Source organism: Chrysemys picta, chromosome 21 (genome assembly GCF_011386835.1).
Source record: "Chrysemys picta bellii isolate R12L10 chromosome 21, ASM1138683v2, whole genome shotgun sequence".
In the NCBI taxonomy this organism is placed as follows: domain Eukaryota; kingdom Metazoa; phylum Chordata; order Testudines; family Emydidae; genus Chrysemys; species Chrysemys picta.
Genome location: NC_088811.1, coordinates 1,539,046 through 1,562,029, shown reverse-complemented (window position 1 = coordinate 1,562,029; position 22,984 = coordinate 1,539,046). Strand labels below are relative to the sequence as shown.

At 60.5% G+C, this 22,984-nt stretch overlaps 1 protein-coding gene across 12 annotated transcripts in view; it reads right to left on the bottom strand.

Annotated features, from left to right (window-relative positions):
* The window catches only part of PLEKHG5 (pleckstrin homology and RhoGEF domain containing G5), a 134,673-nt gene that overhangs the window by 28,280 nt on the left and 83,409 nt on the right, over positions 1 to 22,984 (bottom strand). The window contains exon 1 of one of the 12 annotated variants that reach the window (XM_065575373.1): positions 12,420 to 12,638. The exons of 10 other annotated variants lie outside the window; for them this stretch is intronic. In XM_065575373.1, coding sequence (XP_065431445.1) covers positions 12,420 to 12,506 — 87 coding nt within the window. In that variant the 5' untranslated portion in view covers positions 12,507 to 12,638. One more of the 12 variants, XM_024110259.3, reaches the window with a different exon arrangement.

Sequence of the window (22,984 nt, the reverse complement as noted above, 5' to 3'; positions counted from 1 at the left end):
CCAGCCCCCAAGGACAGGTATTTTTGACCACAAAAGCCTGGGTGAAGTCCAAGGGGGAAACTGAGGCCGGCTGTCTGTCGCATGGCCCGAGGGGACGCTCAGGAGGCCCAGTTACATCAAGCTACAGGAGCTTTCTGGGCATCCACAGTTAGTCGTCTCAGCTCTGTCAGCCCCTGCAGCCTACGCTCACACAAAGCCTCCCCCAAGGGCAGTTCAGGTCGGGCTGGGCCAGGCCAGGCCAGGCACCTGCAGCCAGCGTGGGAAATCAGGGCACAGGCCAGCAGGGACCACAGACAAAGGGAACTTTTCTCTCCCGCACAGTCAGATCTCTCGAGCCGTTAGAAACTGTCCGGCCATACGACACCAAGCAAAGGCCCAGGATATCCCCAGGGCTCTGAGCCTGAGACAGGGAGACAGACAGAGGAGCAGGGCCTGGGGCTGTCCCTCTGCAGAGGCTACTGCCTCCTGTAGCCACTGGGCTAGGAAGCGACAGTGCCTGGTTTCTGCTCTCGCTCAGTGCTGGACCAAGGAGCCATCCCCACGGCTGTGTCCCTGCTTGGAGACACTCCCCGGGGGAGGAGACGTGTGATCAGAGGACGGGACTCGGGAGGCAGACGGACCCTTGCTGGGAAAAGACGTACTGACCCACCGCACTCCTGTACTACCCATCTCACCCCTCGGCATAGACCCCAGCCCCCCTCCCTGCCTCCAGCTCAGCACACTCCTGCTACCCACCCCACCATACTCACAGCCAGGGCAGGAGAGCGCTCCCAGCTGCTGGGCCAGGCACCCCCCGCGCTGCCGGCCGGACTAAGCCCTAGATCGCCAGCCTAGCTTTCCTGGGCCGAGAGCTATTGTATCCCAAATGCCCGGCATGCAGAAGCAGCGGCCGGCTCGCTCTGGAAGCTGCTTTGTGTTTGAAATATCGGTGTCCCCATAGCAGGACTAAGGAAACAAGTGTCTGCAGCGAAACAATGCTTGCAAGCCGATCCATTTCCTCCGATTGTGCGCTGGGCCCGAGCCTCCTTTGGGTCACTACACGTCACAGCGAGAGGGGTTATTTTTAAACACAGCTGAGGCCTGAACATGCCGCGCAGTCCGGGACCCTCGGGGCCAGCGCTCGCTTGTCTGTCAGCTTCGGAGCAGAGGTTTTCCCTGAGCTCCAGGAGTCACTGCAGCCCCCCCACACACACACACGCCGCCCCGCTCTGCTCCTGAGCCCAGCGGATGGCACCTAACATGCTTAACATGCACCTGGGCTCAGACCCAGAGACTCCTCTGTGCAAGGACCCTCCTGCCAGGGGCTGTCCAGCGGGCGCCCAGCCCTCCTTGGGGAAGCACCCGCTAGCCCCTAGTCAGGACTGGCCCAGCCCTACTGTCACCCCATTCAGCAGAGACAAGCCAGCCCGACACCTCTATTGCTCTCTCCCTGGCCCCGCACGGGGAGCAGAACGGCAGGAACAGGCGCTCCTCCACTGGCCACAGCCTTGACAGCCCCAGCAGCGCGCAGGCATTGCATGCCAGGGTATCCCACAACGCAGCGGGACTCAGGCCTGCATGCTGGGCGACGGGCTCATAGTGCCGAGCTCCCTCTTCCTGCCAGCAGCTGCATTAACAGCCTCAGCGGCTGCAGCCAAGGGAGGCGATTCGCACAAAACTCACGTCTGCAGGCAAGGTCAGGCTGTCCGCGCAATCCCTGCTCAGTCCAGACAGCAGCGACAGGCGTAGGACATGGCTGGTGACCCCCCCAAGCCCCTCCCGCCCCGGGCACTGCCAGAGAGCCCGGTGTAGGGAGACAGGCTGCAAGGAGCTGTGCTCAGGGATGGGGGACCCAGCAGCACCCTGTGCCCATGGAGTTAACCCCTGGCATGCTGGTATATCCCAGAGAGCTGCTCAGAAGAGAATCCGGTGGAGGGAGAGACTGGGCCGGGGGCCTGCGCTGCAACAGGGCCAGGGGTCACCCTCTGGGCTGGGTTCCAGGTCCGAGACATGCAGCCAGTGCTTCGTTTGTGCCAGGGCTTGGCAGGACTAAGCCCCAGCACCTCCAGGCTTGCTGCATTCGTTATGAGCCCTGGCACCGCTCTCGTTACAAATTAAGCACTGCCTGCGGCTACGGCCAGTGCTGTGCCCCCAGTGGAGGGACCCCTGATCTGAGCCCCTGCAGCCCGGTTACCCGCCCAGCCAGGAGGGCCCCATCACAACCAGCTTGCTCCCCTCCCCCACCCCGAGCTCCTCGGGGGAGCCCCGAGTGCCACCGGCTTTCATTTCACCAGAATTCACAAGAGAGCTACAGGATTTTCACCATTCTTCACTACAACATGCAGATTGGACATCTGGGGGAGAGGAGTCAGGCAGTCAGAGGTGGAGGCTGCCTAAGTTCATGGCCACTCAGGACGTTTTTGGCCTCAGAGCCGCTCGTGCGGGGCTCCCGTCATGACAGCTGGAGAAGGTGTCTACCCCAGCTTGGTGACACACGGAGGGAAGCAGGCCCAGGCAGGGCCAGACAGAGGACACGTATGGTCCTTGGGAACACGCAGGCTTGCAGGAATGCTCAGTCCCACCTTCCTGAGACAGGACTGTGACGAACTGGGACTGTTCTTACTGTGGTGTGTGAATGCTGACAGGGGAGTGTGACTAGGATGGTCTGCATCGGGGGATGGGAGCCGGCCCAAGGGAACATACCTGAGCTTGTAACATGAGAACCCAGGAGGGGGTTGGAGGTCAGATGACTCCGGGGCCCGGGAAACTGAACAAAGGCTGTGGGAGGGGTCGCTGAAGCCAGAGTGCTGGAAGCAGGCTGGAAGGAGGCTGGAGAGATGGCTGGGAGGCAGAGATGGCTCTGACCCCCCAAGGGGGGTGGGCTGGCATGCCCTGGGACCCCAAGCTGGGGTCTAAGCTCCCTGAACCTCCCAGAGGGACCTAATTGAGGGGGTCTGGTCGTACCTACACGCTCTGCTTGAGACTGTGTTCCTGTCCTTAAATAAACCTTCTGCTTTACTGGCTGGTTGAGAGTCGCAGTGAATCTCGGGAAGAGGGGTGCAGGGCCCTAACTCCCCCACAATCCACGACAACTGGTGGCAGCGGTGGGATCTACTGCACCCCGTGGACGGCGCTTCCTGCAGTAAGTGACTGGGGAGCAGTAAAACGAAGGGGGATTGACGGGGACCAGGCGTGCTGAAGAGTGGGAGAGAGACGGTTATTACCCCTGGGAGTGTGTGACCAGCGAGAAGGACTTTTGCAGTAACAGGGTCCCCCGGGGGGATCGCAGCGAGTGGTCCCAGGGGCGGAGGAGTCTGCAGCTCGACCCTGGCAGAGAGGTGGTGACCTCGAGAAGGGCTGGCACACTAGGGGTCCCCCTGGGAACTGCGGGGAGCTGTGAGCACACAGGCCGGTGAGTGGCCAGCAGGAAGATGTATGCCAAGCGGCTTAAGAGCGACCTGGTGGAGCTGTGCAAGCAGAGGCGGCTGCGCATTGGGAGGCTCACCAAAGCACAGCTCATTGCCCGGCTGGAGGCGGAAGATCGCGCGAATGAACTGATCCCTGTGTCTCAGGGAAGCAGCCTGGCAAATGCAGCGCAGGCACCAGTGTCTGTCCCAGCTGGGAGTGGTCAGCCGGCTGCTGAGGGCTTCCCGAGACCCCTCCTTCCTATGCCTAGGGGAAGGGTGGGGAGGAGCCCAGCAAATACCGAAGGCGCCGTGACCCCCCCGGCCAGCAGGGGATCCCCCCGGCGAAGCCCGCCGGCCAGCAGAGGATCCTCCCGGCGACGTTCGGCATCCGTGGAGCGGAATTGGCTGGAATGGGAGAAAGAGCTAAAACTGAGAGAGCTGGAGGATCGTGAACGACAGAGACAGCATGAACGGGAGGAGAAAGAGAGACAGCATCAGCGTGAACGGGAGGAGAAAGAGAGACAGCATCAGCGTGAACGGGAGGAGAATGAGAGACAAAGACAGCATGAACTGGAACTGGCGAGACTGAGGGGCAGCGAACCCCCGGCTGCGGTGAGTGAGGGGGGACCCAGGACTGCACGGAGCTTTGATAAGTGCATCATGGCCCCATACAAGGAGGGGGAGGACATGGATGACTTCCTGGAGGCCTTTGAGACGGCCTGCGAGCTGCACCGGGTTGATCCCGCGGACAGACTCCGGGTCCTTACCCCCTTACTGGACCCCAAATCCGTGGCATTGTACCGCCAACTGGGAGAGGCAGAGAAAGGGGACTACGAACTATTCAAAAAGGCCCTGCTACGTGAGTTTGGGCTGACTCCTGAGATGTACCGGGAAAGGTTCCGGAGTCAAGATAAAACCCCTGAGATCTCATATCTGCAACTAGCCGTCCGCATGGAAAGATACGCCAGCAAGTGGGCTGGTGGGGCCCAGACGAAGGAGGACCTGATTAAACTGCTGGTACTGGAGCAACTGTATGAGCGGTGCCCATCCGACCTGAGGCTGTGGTTGGTGGACAGAAAGCCAGAGAACCCGCGACACGCCAGGCAGCTGGCTGATGAGTTTGTAAAGAGCCGGTCAGGGGGTGGCAGGGAGGAGCCCCAAAGGAACAGGCCCGCCGCGATGCAGAGAGAGAGTCACCCTGGGACCTCCCAAAGGGGGAATATGGGGAATCCCCTCCCACGGGGAATGCCCAGCATCAGGGACAACCGACCGGCTCGAGGGGACCCACGGGACCTGAGCTGCTATTACTGCGGCCGAAGAGGCCACGTTCGGGCCCAGTGCCCCAAGCTCAAGGACAGACTGAGCAGACCGAACCCGCACCGGGTTAACTTGGTAGAGGCCCAGACGGACGAGGGGCAGGCTTCCCACGCAAGAGGGGCTGGCAGCTTATCAACTGCTCAAGAGAGAGAAGGGCCCCCGGCCAGCTTCTCTGGGGGGCCAGATGCTCCGGATTCAAAGTTCTCCGTTTACAGGGTTGGCGCGGGGCTGTCCCTGCGGAGCGAGTGCCTTGTTCCCCTGGAGGTGGATGGGAGGAAGGTCAATGGATACTGGGATACGGGCGCAGAGGTGACGCTGGCCCGGCCCGAGGTGGTGGCCCCAGATCAGGTGGTGCCCAACTCCTACCTGACCCTGACGGGGGTGGGCGGAACACCAGTCAAAGTGCCCGTGGCAAGGGTACACCTGAAGTGGGGGGCCAAGGAGGGCCCCAAGGATGTGGGGGTACACCCGTATTTGCCCACTGAGGTATTGATGGGGGGGGACCTGGAGAACTGGCCAAGCAACCCCCAAAAGGCACTGGTTGTGACCCGCAGTCAGAGCCGGCGAGGGGCCCTGCGCCCTGGCCTTTGGGGGGGTGCCTTGCCTGAGGCGCAGGACCCTAACCTGGTGGGGAGGGAACGCCCAGGGACGCGGCTCAGGGAGGCTGCAGCTTCGGACCCAGCGGGCGAGAAAGAGCAGGTGGCCATCCCTGTCCCAGCTGCTGAGTTCCAGGCCGAGTTACAGAGAGACCCCTCCTTGCGGAAGATAAGGGACCTGGCCGACCTCAATGCGGTACAGACCATGGGACGAGGTGGCCGGAAAAGGTTCCTGTGGGAGAAGGGGTTCCTGTACCGAGAATGGGCTCCCCCAGGGAAAATGGAGTCAGGGGGGATCAGGAGGCAGCTGGTGGTACCCCAGAAGTATCGCCGCCAGCTGCTGTGCCGGGCCCATGACATTCCCCTCTCAGGGCACCAGGGAACCTGGCGTACCCAGCAGAGGCTGCTACGGAGCTTTTACTGGCCTGGGGTCTTTGTTACTGTCCGACAGTACTGCGGATCCTGTGACCCCTGTCAGAGGGGGAGGAAGGCCTGGGACAAGGGGAAAACAGCTTTAGGACCCTTGCCCAGCATAAAGGATCCTTTCCAGAGGGTGGCCAAGGTTAAAAGGGCGGCTCTAAACCAAGAGAGCCCAAAGCACAGACCTCCAGACTGGAGCGCTGGGAGAAGACCACAGCCCAGTTGGAACCCCAGAGGTATGGGGGTGGGAAAAGGGCACAGGCCGCATAAACCTTCCCACATGCGAACTGCGAGTGCCATCAAGCACCCCCGACCTAAGGGGGGGCGTGGAACGGAAGGGGCCTGGTGTAACTCCCACCAAGGAACTGGAGGGATGCGGGGGCATCCATGGGAACGGGGGTAGGTTCGAACTTCCCCAGGTCACTGGCTAAAGTGACCCCGCTCAGTTCGGTCTCGAAGGGGGGAGAGATGTGACGAACTGGGACTGTTCTTACTGTGGTGTGTGAATGCTGACAGGGGAGTGTGACTAGGATGGTCTGCATCGGGGGATGGGAGCCGGCCCAAGGGAACATACCTGAGCTTGTAACATGAGAACCCAGGAGGGGGTTGGAGGTCAGATGACTCCGGGGCCCGGGAAGCTGAACAAAGGCTGTGGGAGGGGTCGCTGAAGCCAGAGTGCTGGAAGCAGGCTGGAAGGAGGCTGGAGAGATGGCTGGGAGGCAGAGATGGCTCTGACCCCCCAAGGGGGGTGGGCTGGCATGCCCTGGGACCCCAAGCTGGGGTCTAAGCTCCCTGAACCTCCCAGAGGGACCTAATTGAGGGGGTCTGGTCGTACCTACACGCTCTGCTTGAGACTGTGTTCCTGTCCTTAAATAAACCTTCTGCTTTACTGGCTGGTTGAGAGTCGCAGTGAATCTCGGGAAGAGGGGTGCAGGGCCCTAACTCCCCCACAATCCGCGACAAGGACTCCCCGGGGAGAAGCAGAGGGGGCCTCTGGGTCTATGCAGTGAGAAAGGGGAAGAGTCCACCCCACACTCCTCCAGCCCCTCCCCCACTTCCTGCCCTCCTTCCCAGCCCATAGGTTCTCACCCCACCCCCCATCCTCCCACTGACATCAGGGATGAGGTGCTTTCACTTTCCCATCCCGGAGGAACAAATCCAGAGGCTGGTACATCCTGTCCGCTCCCTTCTGTGGCACAACAGCGTGCCTGGAGCATCCCCTAGGGCGAAGCTTCCTGGACCATCTGGGTGTGTGACTCAGTGCTGGCCAGTCCAGAGAGCGCTGCCCCCTGCTCTCTGCTGGGAGCTGCCTTCCTAAGGGCCAAGCTAGGCCATGCCAGGAGGCTTCCTCAGGGTTGGGCTGAGCGGGAGGCCATGCTGAGCTGGGCCAACCGGTACCCCAGGCTGGGCACGGAGCCACATGGAGCTGGGCCAAGCCAGCAGCAGTCTTCCCCAGGTTGGGTTGGAGGGTGGAGCCATATCGAGCAGCGCCAGGCCAAGAGCTGTCTCCCCCAGGCTAGGCCAGAGGGGAACGGTGCTGAGCTGGTCTGGGGTATGATTCGACTCCCTGAAGTCTCTTCCTCCAGCATTAACATCTGTTCCCGCATGTTCTCCTTTCCAGGCTCTTCCAAAGCTCACAACCTTTCCCGGGCTCAGCCGGTGGCAGGCAGCCCTGACTGAGTGGGGCTGGAGAACCAGCTCTCCTGGCCTGCACTCCCACGGGTGTAGCCTGAGCCTTCCCAGACGGCTCCAATCTGCTCCCCTGCTCCCCACCCCCTGTCAGCGCACCAGGGTGGCGCTCGGTTCTAGGGAGGGTTTCCCGAGCTGTGCAGTCACCGAGGAGAGAGCACTAGGCTGTCCTCGGAGGTCAGTGCAGGCAGCTCGCAGGAGCTCCCTGCAGTGCACTCAGTCCCACTGGGGTCAAACCCAGGGCCCTGCATTCACTGCACGCCAGTGACAATGGGCTCATAGCAAAGGGACACAGGCCCGGGATCCGCACCAATGACAGGCTCAGAGGGGCTCTGGGTACCACTCCTGGGCCCGTGACCACCCCATGATGCCACAACGCCCACCACTGCAGGGTGCAGTTCCACCCCAAGAGGCCACCTCCAGAGAGCAACAGGTCTAAGGAGGGAGGTGGAGGGGGGGTGCAGAGCTCTGCCCTCCACCCATTAGCCCACCGATCCAGAGGCTGAGCCAGGGTGAGTGGTCCCGCAGCACACGGGCCTGGTTCCCGACGCCACACGGGGGCTCTGGGGTGGGGCATGTCTCCTCTCTCAGAGGCAGGCAGCGCAGCAGGATCTCTGAGCACAGCTCGTCTAGCCCCTCCCAGCCACCACCACGCAGGAGCTCCCCGCCTTGGCAGCTCACCTGACTGGTGAGAGACTATCCGAGCAGCTCTGCCCATCTCCTGAGACAAGCCAGTCAGACAGCCTCTGCGGCCAAGGGCCTCCTCCCTTGCAATCACACCTGTGCTGCCGGCTCCCATGTACAGCACCGCCTGTGCGGGGACTGGGAGCGCCTCTCCAGGATACCTCCAGCGACCACATGCGCCCTCGCTCCCAGGTGCACCAACAGCCTGAAGTCAATGGCCCCAAAGTCAGACTGCGAGTCACTCAGTCCTGGTAGTTTCAGATAAAAAAACCAAGCTACACACTGTGGGGACCAACTCTGAGCCGTGGGCAGGTCTCCGATGCTAAAGCCAGAGAAAAGAAGCATCAGAGAAAGATCACAGAACAGGGGCCTGCAACCAAATGTTCAACACAAGTACGTGTTCCAGCTGAGTCCACCCGAAAGCCACACAGCTCAATGTAAACGTGTGCATCTAGAACACCGAATGCAGGCCAGACTTCCAGGATGGGGGACTCTATCCTGGGAAGCAGCGACTCTGAAAAGATTGGGGAGGAGGGATAATCAACTGAACAAGAGCTTCCAGTGTGAGGCTGTGGCCAAAAGAGCTAATGTGATCCTGGGCTGCAGAAACGGGAATCTCAAGTAGGAGGAGAGAGGTTATTTTACTCTGTACTTGGCACTGGTGCGACACTGCTGGAATAGTGAATCCAGGTCTGGGACTCACAATTCAAGAAAGATGTTGATAAATTGGAGAGGGGTCAGAGAAAAGCCACCAGACTGATTAGAGGATTACAAACCCTGTCTGGCAGTGACAGACTCAAGGAGCTCCATCTATGTCGCTTAACAAAGAGAGTGTAGAGGGGTGACTTTGATCACAGTCTATACCTGTCTCCTGTGGGAAACAGACATGTGATAATGGGCTCTTCAATCTAGCAGAGAAGCTCTAAAACAGCCCAGTGGCTGGAGGTTAAAACTAGACACATTCAGATTGGAAATAAGGTGCAATTTTTTTTTACCAGTGAGAGCAATTAATCAGTGGAACAGCTTACCAAGGGCCATGGTGGATTCCCCATCACCAGCCATTTTTAACTCAAGACTGGATGTTTTTCTAAATGATCTGCTCTAGGAATTGCGTTGGGGCAGGTCTCTGGCAGTGCTGGCCAGGAGGTCAGACTAGAGGGTCACAATGGTCCCTTCTGGCCTTGGAATCTAGGACATCTCAGAAGCATCGGAGCCTGGAGCCACAAGCGCAGCTCCCAGCAGGAGGTGCTGCATGCAAACACCCCTCTGGGATCGTCTGCATACGGCGCTTGCACCGGTTGGGGGAGGAAACCGTTAAGTTGAAGCAAAAGCTGTGTGTAGACCAGGCCTTGGTCCCTAGGAGACAGGCTGGAAAGGAAATAAGCTAGGCCAGTGCTAGTCAGTCAACGGCATGCAATACAGAACTTAGGTGCAAACAGAGCTCCCACTCCGGGTCCCTACATATTCAAAGCAATAAGGTTTTGGCAGCTCTTCCTTACTGAACAGTTCTGTGCTTATACTGGAACTTTGCAAAGGACTTGTCTCAGGAGCTCCTCACATGCCGTCTGGTGCGGGGCTGAGTTGTGAGCACATCAGCACAATGGAAACCACAAGCACAGAGGCCCAGCTGGGCTGCTGATCCGGTGGCTGCATTTTATACTTCAGAATATAACATTTCATTAATTAAAAATGCAGACTCAAGCCCTCACGGTTGTGTAGAAAACCTTCAATATGTGAACTGAACGCAAACTGACCCAGCCATATCTACAGAAAGCCTGCTATGAGAACTGCCTGTTTGCCTCCGTGTTCACTCTGAAGACTAATGATGGCTATTCTAATGTCAACATTGTTAACTCTTTCTCCGCTGATTGAAGCAAGAAAGGACAATCACTGTAAGATCTACACAGTGAAGATCTACATGATTTTGGCATCATGAATGGGTGGAGCTTGGATAGTGGGCAGAGCCTGGGAAAGTACCACCATTTACCTTATTCCTAATCTGATGCCAGGGTCACTGGCTTGTGAATGTGCACACCAGGGCCCCTCTGGAGTTACCTCCCCATACACACAGTGTTACACCGGGGGCTGATGCACACACCCATACACACACAGCTCACCTGGAGGTCACCTGGTGAGACACCAAGGGTTTTTTTACACACACACACACACACACACACACACACACACACACACACACACACACACACACACACACACACACACATATATGCATGCCCAGGGATCTCCTGCCCCTGTAGCCTACTCAGGGAAGCACTGGAGGTTTGCAGTAGCAAGAGGAAACCTGGACATGGAGAAAGCACAGGACTCCTGGGTGATATTCCTGTCTCTGCTACAAATATATTGTGTGCCCCTAGGGAAGTCATTTAAACATTCTGTCAAAAGGGGACCATCCCCACAGCACCCCCTGCCCACGGCAGCTTCATTCATGAATGCTCAGAGCAGAGACTGGCAGAAGCTTCTCCTTATTTAACTCCCCACTTCCATCCCCAGCTCAAAGCCCAAGTGCAGCCCTAGGAAGTAGTTTAGCCATTGTAGATCTGTGCCTTCCCCTCACCCCTGCCACGACTTTCCACAATCCAAAGTCCCCCAGACCCAGCCAGGCGCTCTGCCATGCAGCCACATGGTTCTCAGAGTGGACACAAAAAATAATCTGTCTGCCAGATGTGAGACCTGGGCTGCGCCTGCAGCTGCTGCCAAGTTCCCAACACAACACAATCTCCATGCTCCAGGATGGCACCAAGAGCCAGGCCAGGCATCTGGCTGGGGTCATCAGAGTCAAGGGGAGTCAGCCCAGCGAGCAGCTAGGAAGCCACAGTTGACTGGCTGACAGTTTGGTGGCCAGGGAACATGCCGTATTTGCAGCATCGCACATCTCCACTGAGATGGAAAGGAGCCAGGGACGGGGACGGCCTGCTGTAGGAAGTGAATGTGAGTCTGAGGGCAGCTCGGATGTCTGCAGGGGGCCAGACACAGAGGAGGTGATGGGCGCACACAGGTGTCACCTCCAGCCAAGAGGGTGGAGAGCACAGATCCGGCAAGTCAAAGTCCTCTGAAACACAGAGGCAAGCCCAACCCCGCCTGGCGGAAGCAGGGGGAATGAGGCAGCAGCAGCTCCAGCTCCTTGTTGAATTTTTAAAGCTCACAGCAACGAGGAAACCTAATGCCAGTGGCCCATGGCCCGAGCAGCAGAAGCGACCGAGTATCCTTTGCCCAGGCAGACTCAGGACCCGTGGAAAGACAAACCACTAATCCCCCGGCTCCAGACTCACCTCTGGCCACAGCAGACAACAACAAAGGCAGCACCTTCAGCTCAGCCAGCAGCGACCACCCCACAGGGCCGCCTGTCTCTTCCCGAGCCGGAGACTTCCCCGCAGTCCCCCGAGTGAGCCAGACAGCCTGTGTCCTCGGCGCAAACCCCACTGACTCATCTCTCCGGGAGGGCTGGGTGCAATCTCAGCCATGACAGAACGGTGACTAAGCAGGTGAGGCACCTCTTGGGTTTGAAATGAGTAAGATTTGCAACATGCTCTCCATCTGCTCTTCCTTGTTTGCCCGGACAGGCTTCAATTCCCAGGCCCACAGCACAGCCGAGGGACGGTACTCTCGCTGCATGTGGGGGTGTCTGTCCCTCTCCCCCACCCCCTCCGCTGCTCCAGCTCTTCCCTCCCGCTCACCCCTGTCAGCCTGCACTCACAGCTGGAACTGAAGCCTCCCAGGCTCCCGCAAAGCTACACCTCCTCCGAGGAGAGCATCGGGTTTCTGACACACTCATCTGCATACTATGGACTAACCCGCAGCACATTCGCATGCACGGCAAGTGTCTGGTTCGCTCTGCAGTCTGAATGTGGCACCGGGTCCTCGACTCCACTGAGTGGGATCTGGTTACTCCTCGGTTCATGGCCTCTGTGTACATACACCTGGCGTATTCATGCCCCAGAGAACTGACAGCCTCACCAACGACCCCAAGGGGAGCGATTTCGCCGGAGGAAGTTGAGGTCGCCTCACTTCGCACTGGCCCTGACCCTGTGGGAAGCACAAAGCTGGTGCTGTCCTGGGGCGCTCTACACCCTGCAGCCCTGCTCCAAACCGGCTGCAGGCGCACGGCCCGAAGGAAGCGGTTCCAGCCTGACTGAACCCTGCACACCGACTGATGCTCTCGCTCCGCCACGCAGAAGGGCTGAACAAGCGGCTGCAGGGAGCTCGCTGGGCACCCCCGGGTATAGATCCCAGCACACAGCCAGGTACCTCGAACCAACCCGAGAAGGGAAAATGCCAACGGAGCCCATCTTGTGATGCTTGTACTCACCTTTGCACAGTCCATTCGTCCAACTGACCTGGAGCCCCCAGTCATTAGTGAGGGGTTGGTTATGGGAACAAGGACTTGCATGTCCATTGGATTCAGGCCATGGTCTCCTAACGGCTAATGTACCCCCAGCTCCTTTTAGCGACACCTTGGCAGAGGGGAGCGCAGAGTTAGACAGACACACGTGGCGACCATCAGCTCTCGTTGCTGGGCTTTCTAGGCCTGAGTTAGTAAAGGACAAACAGCTGAATTTTAATATGGGGAAGACGCCAGAGAAATAAAAATCTATGGGGTAGAGGTAACGGATTTTTGACAAAACTATGTCACCTGCAGCCTCTCTGTGCCTGGTAGGTGCTGGGCATTCCCCCTTCAGCCCCTCTTTGCAGTTCGATTTAGCTGCTCAACAAACGCATCACACAATGACGCTGATCACCAAAGCACTGCCACTGCTAACACTCCGCTCCCCGTGGTCATTACACAATGGGATCTGTATGGGCAGTCCCCACAGGTGGTACTGGAGACCATATCAATACACCACAGCCAGAAGGAAGCCGCACACCAGCATACCCCTGCCCCCAGCAGCCAGACCCTCAGCCCTACCCAGCACAGGGCTCACCCAGCTCCTGGGGCCCTTGGAAAGCAAACCCTGAATTGTATAATGCAAATGTGCAAAGCCAGTGGGAGCCACCAGCACCTTCACGTGAACTCTCCCTTTCGACTCGCAGACCTCACCCGACAGAGTTAGGTGGGAGCCCCAGGCTGGAGCAGAGCTCGTCCGGCTCCTCTCCCAAGGACCCATTTCTCTCTCTGCTGTGCAGGGTCCCTGCCCCCACCCTTGCCCCTTGTTGCGGCACCCAGCTTTCCCCAGGAACCGCTCTCCCTCCAGTCAGCTCACTGCCTCCGCGTGCTGGGAGTACAGTAGGGTCCATGGGATGCCAGGCTGGGGAGACATTATTCCAGCTGTGGCGTCCCTGGGCACTGGGGAGTCACCCTGAACTCACTAAGCACTGACCTTTTTCTATGAGGGAAGGGAAGGGAAGTCAGATGTGAAACCCACCTTGCCCTCCCTCACCTCCAGTCACTCACCCTGCTCTGCAGGACACCCCGAGCCCACGTACGGGGTCATTAACTTCCAGACACCAGCACGGCAGGTGCAGGGAGTTGGGCCCCACCAGAGGCTCCCGCTCGCCCTCCCACCCCGTTCTCTGAGCTGCACCAAGCAGAGCCCAGGACTCAAACGTTCCCGCTCCCTGAGCCAGCCTGGCTGCTGGAAGAGAGTGAACCTTTCTGAAGCACTCAAAGGTCCCGACTTATCCCTATTATTCATTGGGTGCATTCTGGCAGCAGCCAGGTCAGGGCCCCGTGCTGGGTACGGTGCATGGCGAGGAACAGTCTGGCCCCGAAGGGCTTACACTCTGAACAGCAGAGGGAGAGGAACCGAGGCCCATGGAGGGAAAGTGACTTGCCCAAGGCCACTGGCAGAGTTGGGAACAGACCCCAAGCCTCCTGCATCCCCGGCCAGTGCCCTCCCGCTGGGCCAGTCTGCCTCCCAGCAGCTTCTCAGGAGTGCCAGTTCCCCAGAGCTCAGGGAGCCCTCCTGAAACTCTCCAGCCAGAGGTGAACACTTGGCCTGCTCTCTGGGGGCACAGCCAGCGTGGCTGATGCATGGACGTACCTGCACCAACATACCCAGCAGAGGGATAGGAAACGTCGGCTAGCACGTCTCTCTTGCCGAGGCCTTTAACGATTCTCCTTTCTGTCCACAGAGCAGCTTGGCAGCCCTGAATGCAGCCCAGCACAATGGCTGGGAATCCTTGTGGAGCAGCTCCCCCCACAAGCGATGCCCCCGGAGGCCAGGCCCCATCGCAATGCCTAGACCGCCCCTCCAGCAACTAACCAGCCCTTGGAATTCAGCCTTTCACTCCCCAGCAGGTGCCTCACAATAGCCATTGCCATGGAGATGCTGCACAGGGTGCTAAGGGCTGGGCCAGCCCTTGTGGGACCAGCCAGATAGGGGCAGCAGGAACCGCCTCCCCCGCAGCAAAGCCAAAGCCCAGCTGTGCCCCACAGCCAGGCCCTCAGCGCGGCCCAGTGGTTCGGAGTGGGAGCCAGGACTCCGGGGCTCTGTGTAAGCTCTGGGAGGCGTGTGCTTTGGTGGTTACAGCAGGGGGCTAGGACATGGGCACATGGGCTCAGGGCCTACACGGGGCACTCCCCTGCCTCCGCCCCCCAGGGCTCAGCATCCCCAGCTGTAAGACGTGGGTGATTTCGCACCCCTGGGCTGGAGGCTTTGCTAATTAACACCCAGGGTGCTCACCCAGCTGCTGGAGAGTGCGGACATGTCTGCCCCTTACGCAGCAGCACCCCCCGCTGGAGCTCTGCAGGTTCCTCTGGGACTCGAGCGTAGAAGCAGGGCCATCTGGTTTCACCCCCAGCCCAATCCCCTCGCCCCACATCAGTGCTGCCCCCAGAGTGGCTCCCGCGGGGCTGCTGCAGGGACACAGAGAGAAAGTTCACGTGAGTCTGGGGCCTGTGCCCTGCTGAGCTCTGCAGCCCTCTGCCCTCCTGATACCTGCGTCACTGTCTCCCATGTGGCTAGACAGAGACAAGGCTACAGGCTTGGGAGCTCCTGGATTCTTGCCATGGGCAGCCTGCTCTGCTAGTACGTCACGGCCTCCTGGCGTGCCAGGGCCTATTCCCACCGCCAGTCATCCGGAGAGCAGAGGGGGTGGTGGCTGTGGCAGGGAGCAGCAGCCCCACCCCAGCCCTCAGGGGCTGTGCTGCGGGGGGAGAAACATGCCCCCGTAAGCAAAGCCAGATTCCCAGAGGGGGCCTCTCCCCAGGGACAAGCCCCGCTGGCCGGCAGCATCAGGAGGTGAGCCTGTGCTGGGAGCTACCCTGGTTATGGAGCAGGGACGCGGCTGGCCTGCAGCTACCTAGACGCTCGACGTTCGCCCCGGCCATTCCACGCCCACAGATCAGCACCCCCGTTGCTGGGCTTGCTCAGACCTCTGTGCCTAGCCAGCCTTGGACATGGGCCTCTGAGAGAGCCCCGCAGAGCGAGGACCCCGGGCCCCAGGTGAGATCTGACACCACAGGCCCGCCCCAGAGCCCCGGCAGAGCCCAGACACGCTCCTTAGTCCCTGCTCTCTGAGTCACCACTGGCGTGTTGGAACCAACACTGCAGACCAGCCGGCTGGAGCTGAATTATAAACCCCCAGCAGGAAGGCTGAGGCTGGGAAGCACCATCCCAAGAGGTGCTCAGCTCCGGCCTCAGGAGACTCCCCCTCTGCTCCGTGTGGCCCGAGCTGCTCTGGGGAGGAGCGCCACTCTCTGCTGGCATGGGGCAGCTGGCCAGGCCAGGCCAGGCCAGGCCAGGCGCCAGGCTGCTGAGCTGCTGGGGAAGGGCTGCTGGCCCCACCTCCGCTAGCACCTCCCCCCGTCCTGCCCTGCCGAAGGGCTCAGCCTCCCGGCGGTGCAGCAGCTGGGCAGGTGGGCACTTGTCTGGCTCTCTGCCGGAGCAGCCTCTGAGGCAGAAAGAACGAGCCCCAGATAGGTTATAACTGACCCCAGGGCTCAGCCAGGCCCCTGCTCAGGAGAGACTCAGCCCCCCTCCTCCCTGCCCCAAGGAGAGGCCAGACACAGCCTGAGGATGTCTGGCAAGGCAGCTACAGCACCCCACTGTGGCACGCCTGCCCCCAGGGCAGCCCCCTCCTCTATGGGCCAACTGGGCTTTGCACGGGCAAGGACGATGCAAATCCTCCAACTTCTCTCCCCTCCCCCTCCATCTGGACTCACTGATGGAGCCAAGCTGAGCTCTGCTGGTGCCTCCGTTCATTGGCTGCGCTCTGAGCTCCCAGCTGCTGGGGCGTTCGCCCTCCCGTCCCTGGGGCGCCTGGGGCGGGATGTACAGGCCTGATGGGGGAGCCCAGGCTGGGCCTTGCAGAGCCCACGCTCCCCAGCCTCGAACCAGCAGGTGCTCCCGCGGGGCTCCCGTCCCTGAGGGCTGGATGCACTTGGCCTGGCTGGCTGAAGGCAGCCCTGTGTCCCTCCACCAGCGCCCCTTTGCTGCACTCCAGGGAAGTGGCCACTGCCCAGGGTGGTCGGTAGGGATCCCCTGCATGGCCACTCCCTCCCCGTCGCTCTGCCCCAGCAGTCCCTGGCCTGCCGCACCCAAGCACATGGACACTTTCATCCCAGCGCCAAGTTCACGAGTTACGCAGAGCGCCCCAGCCAGCCAGGGCCGGGGGCACCGCTACCCAGCACTCTGTATGCAGCACTGCCAAGGCCCCAAGCAGAGCTGCTGCCTGCTCAGCCAGGCGCCTGGGCGTCGGGAGCACCACTCCTGCTCCTGCCAGCCCCCTGCAGCTTGGGCCGGCTAGGCGGCCAGCAAGCCCCAGTGCCAGGGGCGCTCCCAGCAAGGCACCAGCTCCGCTCCTGCAGCTCTCAGGAGCCCGGCAAAGCGAGATGCCAGAGGTGGGTGCAGCAGGCAGCCCCCGGGGCAATGAGAACACACAGGGAGTGTACAGAGAGAAACCAGCCACTGTGGCCTCAAGGGCATGGGGTCCAGCTGGACAAGTAACCGCTGCTCCAGCCCAGGCTGGGAATTTCCAGCCCGGAGGATAGCTGCAAAACGGGTCAGGCTCTTGAGCCCCCAAGCAGGCTGCTCTGCTGTGCGGGTGGCAGCTAGCTGTGACGAACTGGGACTGTTCTTGCTGGGGTGTGTGAATGCTGACAGGGGAGTGTGACTAGGATGGTCTGCATCGGGGGATGGGAGCCGGCCCAAGGGAACATACCTGAGCTTGTAACATGAGAACCCAGGAGGGGGTTGGAGGTGAGATGACTCCGGGGCCCGGGAAACTGAACAAAGGCTGTGGGAGGGGTCGCTGAAGGCAGAGTGCTGGAAGCAGGCTGGAAGGAGGCTGGAGAGATGGCTGGGAGGCACAGATGGCTCTGACCCCCCAAAGGGGGGGGCCGGGATGCCCTGGGACCCCAAGCTGGACCTAACTGAGGGGGGCCCTGTTGTCTGTGCCTGCAAGACCTGTCTTGGACTGTGTTCCTGTCATCCAAATAAACCTTCTGCTTTACTGGCTGGCTGAGAGTCATGGTGAATCGCAGGAAGCCGGGGGTGCAGGGCCCTGAGTTCCCCAATACTCCGTGACAACTGGTGGCAGCGGTGGGATCTACTGCACCCCGTGGACGGCGCTTCCTGCAGTAAGTGACTGGGGAGCAGTAAAACGAAGGGGGATTGACGGGGACCAGGCCTGCTGAAGAGTGGGAGAGAGACGGTTATTACCCCTGGGAGTGTGTGACCAGCGAGAAGGACTTTTGCAGTAACAGGGTCCCCCGTGGGATCACAGCGAGTGGTCCCAGGGGCGGAGGAGTCTGCAGCTCGACCCTGGCAGAGAGGTGGTGACCTCGAGAAGGGCTGGCACACTAGGGGGCCCCCTGCAAACTGTGGGGAGCTGTGAGCACACAGGCCGGTGAGTGGCCAGCAGGAAGATGTATGCCAAGCGGCTTAAGAGCGACCTGGTGGAGCTGTGCAAGCAGAGGCGGCTGCGCATTGGGAGGCTCACCAAAGAACAGCTCATCGCCCAGCTGGAGGCGGAAGATCGCGCGAATGAACTGATCCCTGTGTCTCAGGGAAGCAGCCTGGCAAATGCAGCGCAGGCACCAGTGTCTGTCCCAGCTGGGAGGGGTCAGCCGGCTGCTGAGGGCTTCCCGAGACCCCTCCTTCCTATGCCTAGGGGAAGGGTGGGGAGGAGCCCAGCAAATACCGAAGGCGCCGTGATCCCCCCGGCCAGCAGGGGGTCCCCCCGGCGAAGCCCGCCGGCCAGCAGAGGATCCTCCCGGCGACGTTCGGCATCCAGGGAGCGGAATTGGCTGGAATGGGAGAAAGAGCTAAAACTGAGGGAGCTGGAGGATCGTGAACAACAGAGACAGCATGAAGAGAGACAGCATCAGCGTGAAGAGAGACAGCATCAGCGTGAACGGGAGGAGAATGAGAGACAAAGACAGCATGAAGAGAGACAGAGACAGGAGAATGAGAGACAGCGTCAGCATGAACTGGAACTGGCGAGACTGAGGGGCAGCGAACCCCCGGCTGCGGTGAGTGAGGGGGGACCCAGGACTGCACGGAGCTTTGATAAGTGCATCATGGCCCCATACAAGGAGGGGGAGGACATGGATGACTTCCTGGAGGCCTTTGAGACGGCCTGCGAGCTGCACCGGGTTGATCCCGCGGACAGACTCCGGGTCCTTACCCCCTTACTGGACCCCAAATCCGTGGCATTGTACCGCCAACTGGGAGAGGCAGAGAAAGGGGACTACGAACTATTCAAAAAGGCCCTGCTACGTGAGTTTGGGCTGACTCCTGAGATGTACCGGGGAAGGTTCCGGAGTCAAGATAAAACCCCTGAGATCTCATATCTGCAACTAGCCGTCCGCATGGAAAGATACGCCAGCAAGTGGGCTGGTGGGGCCCAGACGAAGGAGGACCTGATTAAACTGCTGGTACTGGAGCAGCTGTATGAGCGGTGCCCATCCGACCTGAGGCTGTGGTTGGTGGACAGAAAGCCAGAGAACCCGCGACACGCCGGGCAGCTGGCTGATGAGTTTGTAAAGAGCCGGTCAGGGGGTGGCAGGGAGGAGCCCCAAAGGAACAGGCCCGCCGTGATGCAGAGAGAGAGTCACCCTGGGACCTCCCAAAGAGGGAATATGGGGAATCCCCTCCCACGGGGAATGCCCAGCGTCAGGGACAACCGACCGGCTCGAGGGGACCCACAGGACATGAGCTGCTATTACTGCGGCCGAAGAGGCCACGTTCGGGCCCAGTGCCCCAAGCTCAAGGACAGACTGAGCAGACCGAACCCGCATAGGGTTAACTTGGTAGAGGCCCAGACGGACGAGGGGCAGGCTTCTCACGCAAGAGGGGCTGGCAGCTTATCAACTGCTCAAGAGAGAGAAGGGCCCCAGGCCAGCTCCTCTAGGGGGCTGGATGCCCCAGACTCAGGGGTTTTGGTTTATACGGTGGGCGCGGGGCTGTCCCTCCGGAGAGAGTACCTTGTTCCCCTGGAGGTGGATGGGAGGAAGGTCAATGGATACTGGGATACGGGCGCAGAGGTGACGCTGGCCCGGCCCGAGGTGGTGGCCCCAGATCAGGTGGTGCCCAACTCCTACCTGACCCTGACGGGGGTGGGCGGAACACCAGTCAAAGTGCCCGTGGCAAGGGTACACCTGAAGTGGGGGGCCAAGGAGGGCCCCAAGGATGTGGGGGTACACCCGTATCTGCCCACTGAGGTATTGATGGGGGGGGACCTGGAGAACTGGCCAAGCAACCCCCAAAAGGCACTGGTTGTGACCCGCAGTCAGAGCCGGCGAGGGGCCCTGCGCCCTGGCCTTGGGGGGGGTGCCTTGCCTGAGGCGCAGGACCCTAACCTGGTGGGGAGGGAACGCCCAGGGACGCGGCTCAGGGAGGCTGCAGCTTCGGACCCAGCGGGCGAGAAAGAGCAGGTGGCCATCCCTGTCCCAGCTGCTGAGTTCCAGGCCGAGTTACAGAGAGACCCCTCCTTGCGGAAGATAAGGGACCTGGCCGACCTCAATGCGGTACAGACCATGGAACGAGGTGGCCGGAAAAGGTTCCTGTGGGAGAAGGGGTTCCTGTACCGAGAATGGGCTCCCCCAGGGAAAATGGAGTCAGGGGGGATCAGGAGGCAGCTGGTGGTACCCCAGAAGTATCGCCGCCAGCTGCTGTGCCGGGCCCATGACATTCCCCTCTCAGGGCACCAGGGAACCTGGCGTACCCAGCAGAGGCTGCTACGGAGCTTTTACTGGCCTGGGGTCTTTGTTACTGTCCGACAGTACTGCGGATCCTGTGACCCCTGTCAGAGGGGGAGGAAGGCCTGGGACAAGGGGAAAAGAGCTTTAGGACCCTTGCCCAGCATAAAGGATCCTTTCCAGAGGGTGGCCAAGGTTAAAAGGGCGGCTCTAAACCAAGAGAGCCCAAAGCACAGACCTCCAGACTGGAGCGCTGGGAGAAGACCACAGCCCAGTTGGAACCCCAGAGGTATGGGGGTGGGAAAAGGGCACAGGCCGCATAAACCTTCCCACATGCGAACCGCGAGTGCCATCAAGCACCCCCGACCTAAGGGGGGGCGTGGAACGGAAGGGGCCTGGTGTAATTCTCACCAAGGAACTGGAGGGATGCGGGGGCATCCATGGGAACGGGGGTAGGTTCGAACTTCCCCGGGTCACTGGCTAAAGTGACCCTGCTCAGTTCGGTCTCGAAGGGGGGAGAGATGTGACGAACTGGGACTGTTCTTGCTGGGGTGTGTGAATGCTGACAGGGGAGTGTGACTAGGATGGTCTGCATCGGGGGATGGGAGCCGGCCCAAGGGAACATACCTGAGCTTGTAACATGAGAACCCAGGAGGGGGTTGGAGGTGAGATGACTCCGGGGCCCGGGAAACTGAACAAAGGCTGTGGGAGGGGTCGCTGAAGGCAGAGTGCTGGAAGCAGGCTGGAAGGAGGCTGGAGAGATGGCTGGGAGGCAGAGATGGCTCTGACCCCCCAAAGGGGGGGGGCGGGATGCCCTGGGACCCCAAGCTGGACCTAACTGAGGGGGGCCCTGTTGTCTGTGCCTGCAAGACCTGTCTTGGACTGTGTTCCTGTCATCCAAATAAACCTTCTGCTTTACTGGCTGGCTGAGAGTCATGGTGAATCGCAGGAAGCCGGGGGTGCAGGGCCCTGAGTTCCCCAATACTCCGTGACACTAGCCACTGTGCCAATCGGGCCCTGCCAGGGGGGTGGAGGGAGCTGGACGCCTAGCCTCATCCACTCGGGCCAGCTGGGAATTCGAGATCGCAGCGCCAGCCTGCCCTCCGAGTGCCCACATCAGCAGCTGCCACACTTTGTGCACACATGACCCGGCACGCAGGAGGAGCTAAGGGGCCTAAGCGATGGCCCCAGGGGTAAACTGGCAGAGGGGCACATACATGCCAAGGCCAAACCAACGGGCCAGGGATGAGAAATAATCCCACTGGGGGTAGGCGGCTCATACCATAGCCGGTGATGGAAAGGCACGTGCAGATCCGTGCTACACGGAGACAGAGGCATGCATGTCCCGCGGTGTCCCTCAGCACAGCTTTGCTCTGGCCGTGGGTCCCCTCAATCCCTCCCCTCTGACATGCAGACAAGACACCATCTCCAGTTTCTGCGCCAGCGAAGGAGAGATGCGGCTCCTCTGGGCGCACAGTCCCTCCAGCCGGGACCGGCTCCCTCCCCACACCGCTGGTCACACTGGAAGGAAGCTGCTCTGGAGCTCTGTCTGTATGCAGGAAGTGTGGGGGAGGGATCCCCCCATCCAGTCCCAGCGCAGGGCTCGTCCCAGTGACGACACATGCTGGGGGTTAGGAATGTCCCAGCAGCAGTAATCTGTCGTGACTTCTGCCGTTCTCCCAGGGATTAAACACGCCGTGGGGGGGCTGCATGGACAGTGATGTAACCCTAGGGACTGACGTTGGGCGTTCAGCATGAGCCCCTTCGGAGGGGTGCAGTGCACGGGCCAGGCGCCTGTGGGGAGGGGGCCCACCTCCGGCTGTTTACCAGTAGCCTGCATTCTGGGCATGCCCAGGGAAGCAGTGGGCTGGAGAGCACACTCTCACCTGGACCCCGGCCTGATGCTTTGCTGCGGAGCTGCACGGCCTGGATAATCTGCACCGGGAAGGTCTGCGTGGTGGGGCTCAGCACACCACGCACCCATGCAGAGAGCAGCAGGCAGCTCGGCGCTGCGTGAGCAGCAGAATGGCGAGGCCTTCAGAGGCCAGTGTGGGCACAGTATGGGTACCTGGAGCCTCTGGCAGCAGCATGCAGCAACCCCCATCCCTCCCCTCCCCTCCCACAGCCGTTACCGTAGGAGGGGCTGTTGGCAAGGGTGACCCCTCAGCCTCCAGTAATGCTTCAGTGTGCATTGGGGGCTGTACTGTGCGAACTCCCCTGAGGCAGCTGCGAAGCCTGAAATCTTGCATGAACCTGGGGGAAAACAGTCCTGGCAGCTTTGCAGCAGAGGCCGGCTGGGCTAAGCTGGGCTCCAGCCGAGGCTGCGGGCTCAGTGCCCTGCTTGTGGGAAGCGCGCTCCCTGTAGCTCCATAAGCATTGCCTTGCTTTACCCTAGTGCTGCTGCGTCTGCTACCCACACGCAACCGGCGCCAGTGGGTCAGAGCAACTTAGAAACCAACAGCTCCAGCCCCAAATTCCACCCACCTCCGGAAGATCCCAACAATCCGGTCAGAAATGATCCCGAAGAAACCAAACGCAGCTGGTCTTCCGAACTGATCCAGACACCCTCTGCCCTCTCCTGCACGCCCACTCTCTAGGCTCAGTCATGCAGCCCAGCTCTGCGTCAAGGCACTTCCCTCCTGAGGCCAGCACAAAACACACCTTGCTAATTCCAGAGCTTCCCGAGAACCACTGAAAACACCACCGCTGCGTGGCAAGAGCCAGTCCTTGTGTTCGCACCTTGCAACAAAACCTGTAAGGGAAAACCATTGGCGCTGGCCTTGGGAGCCAGG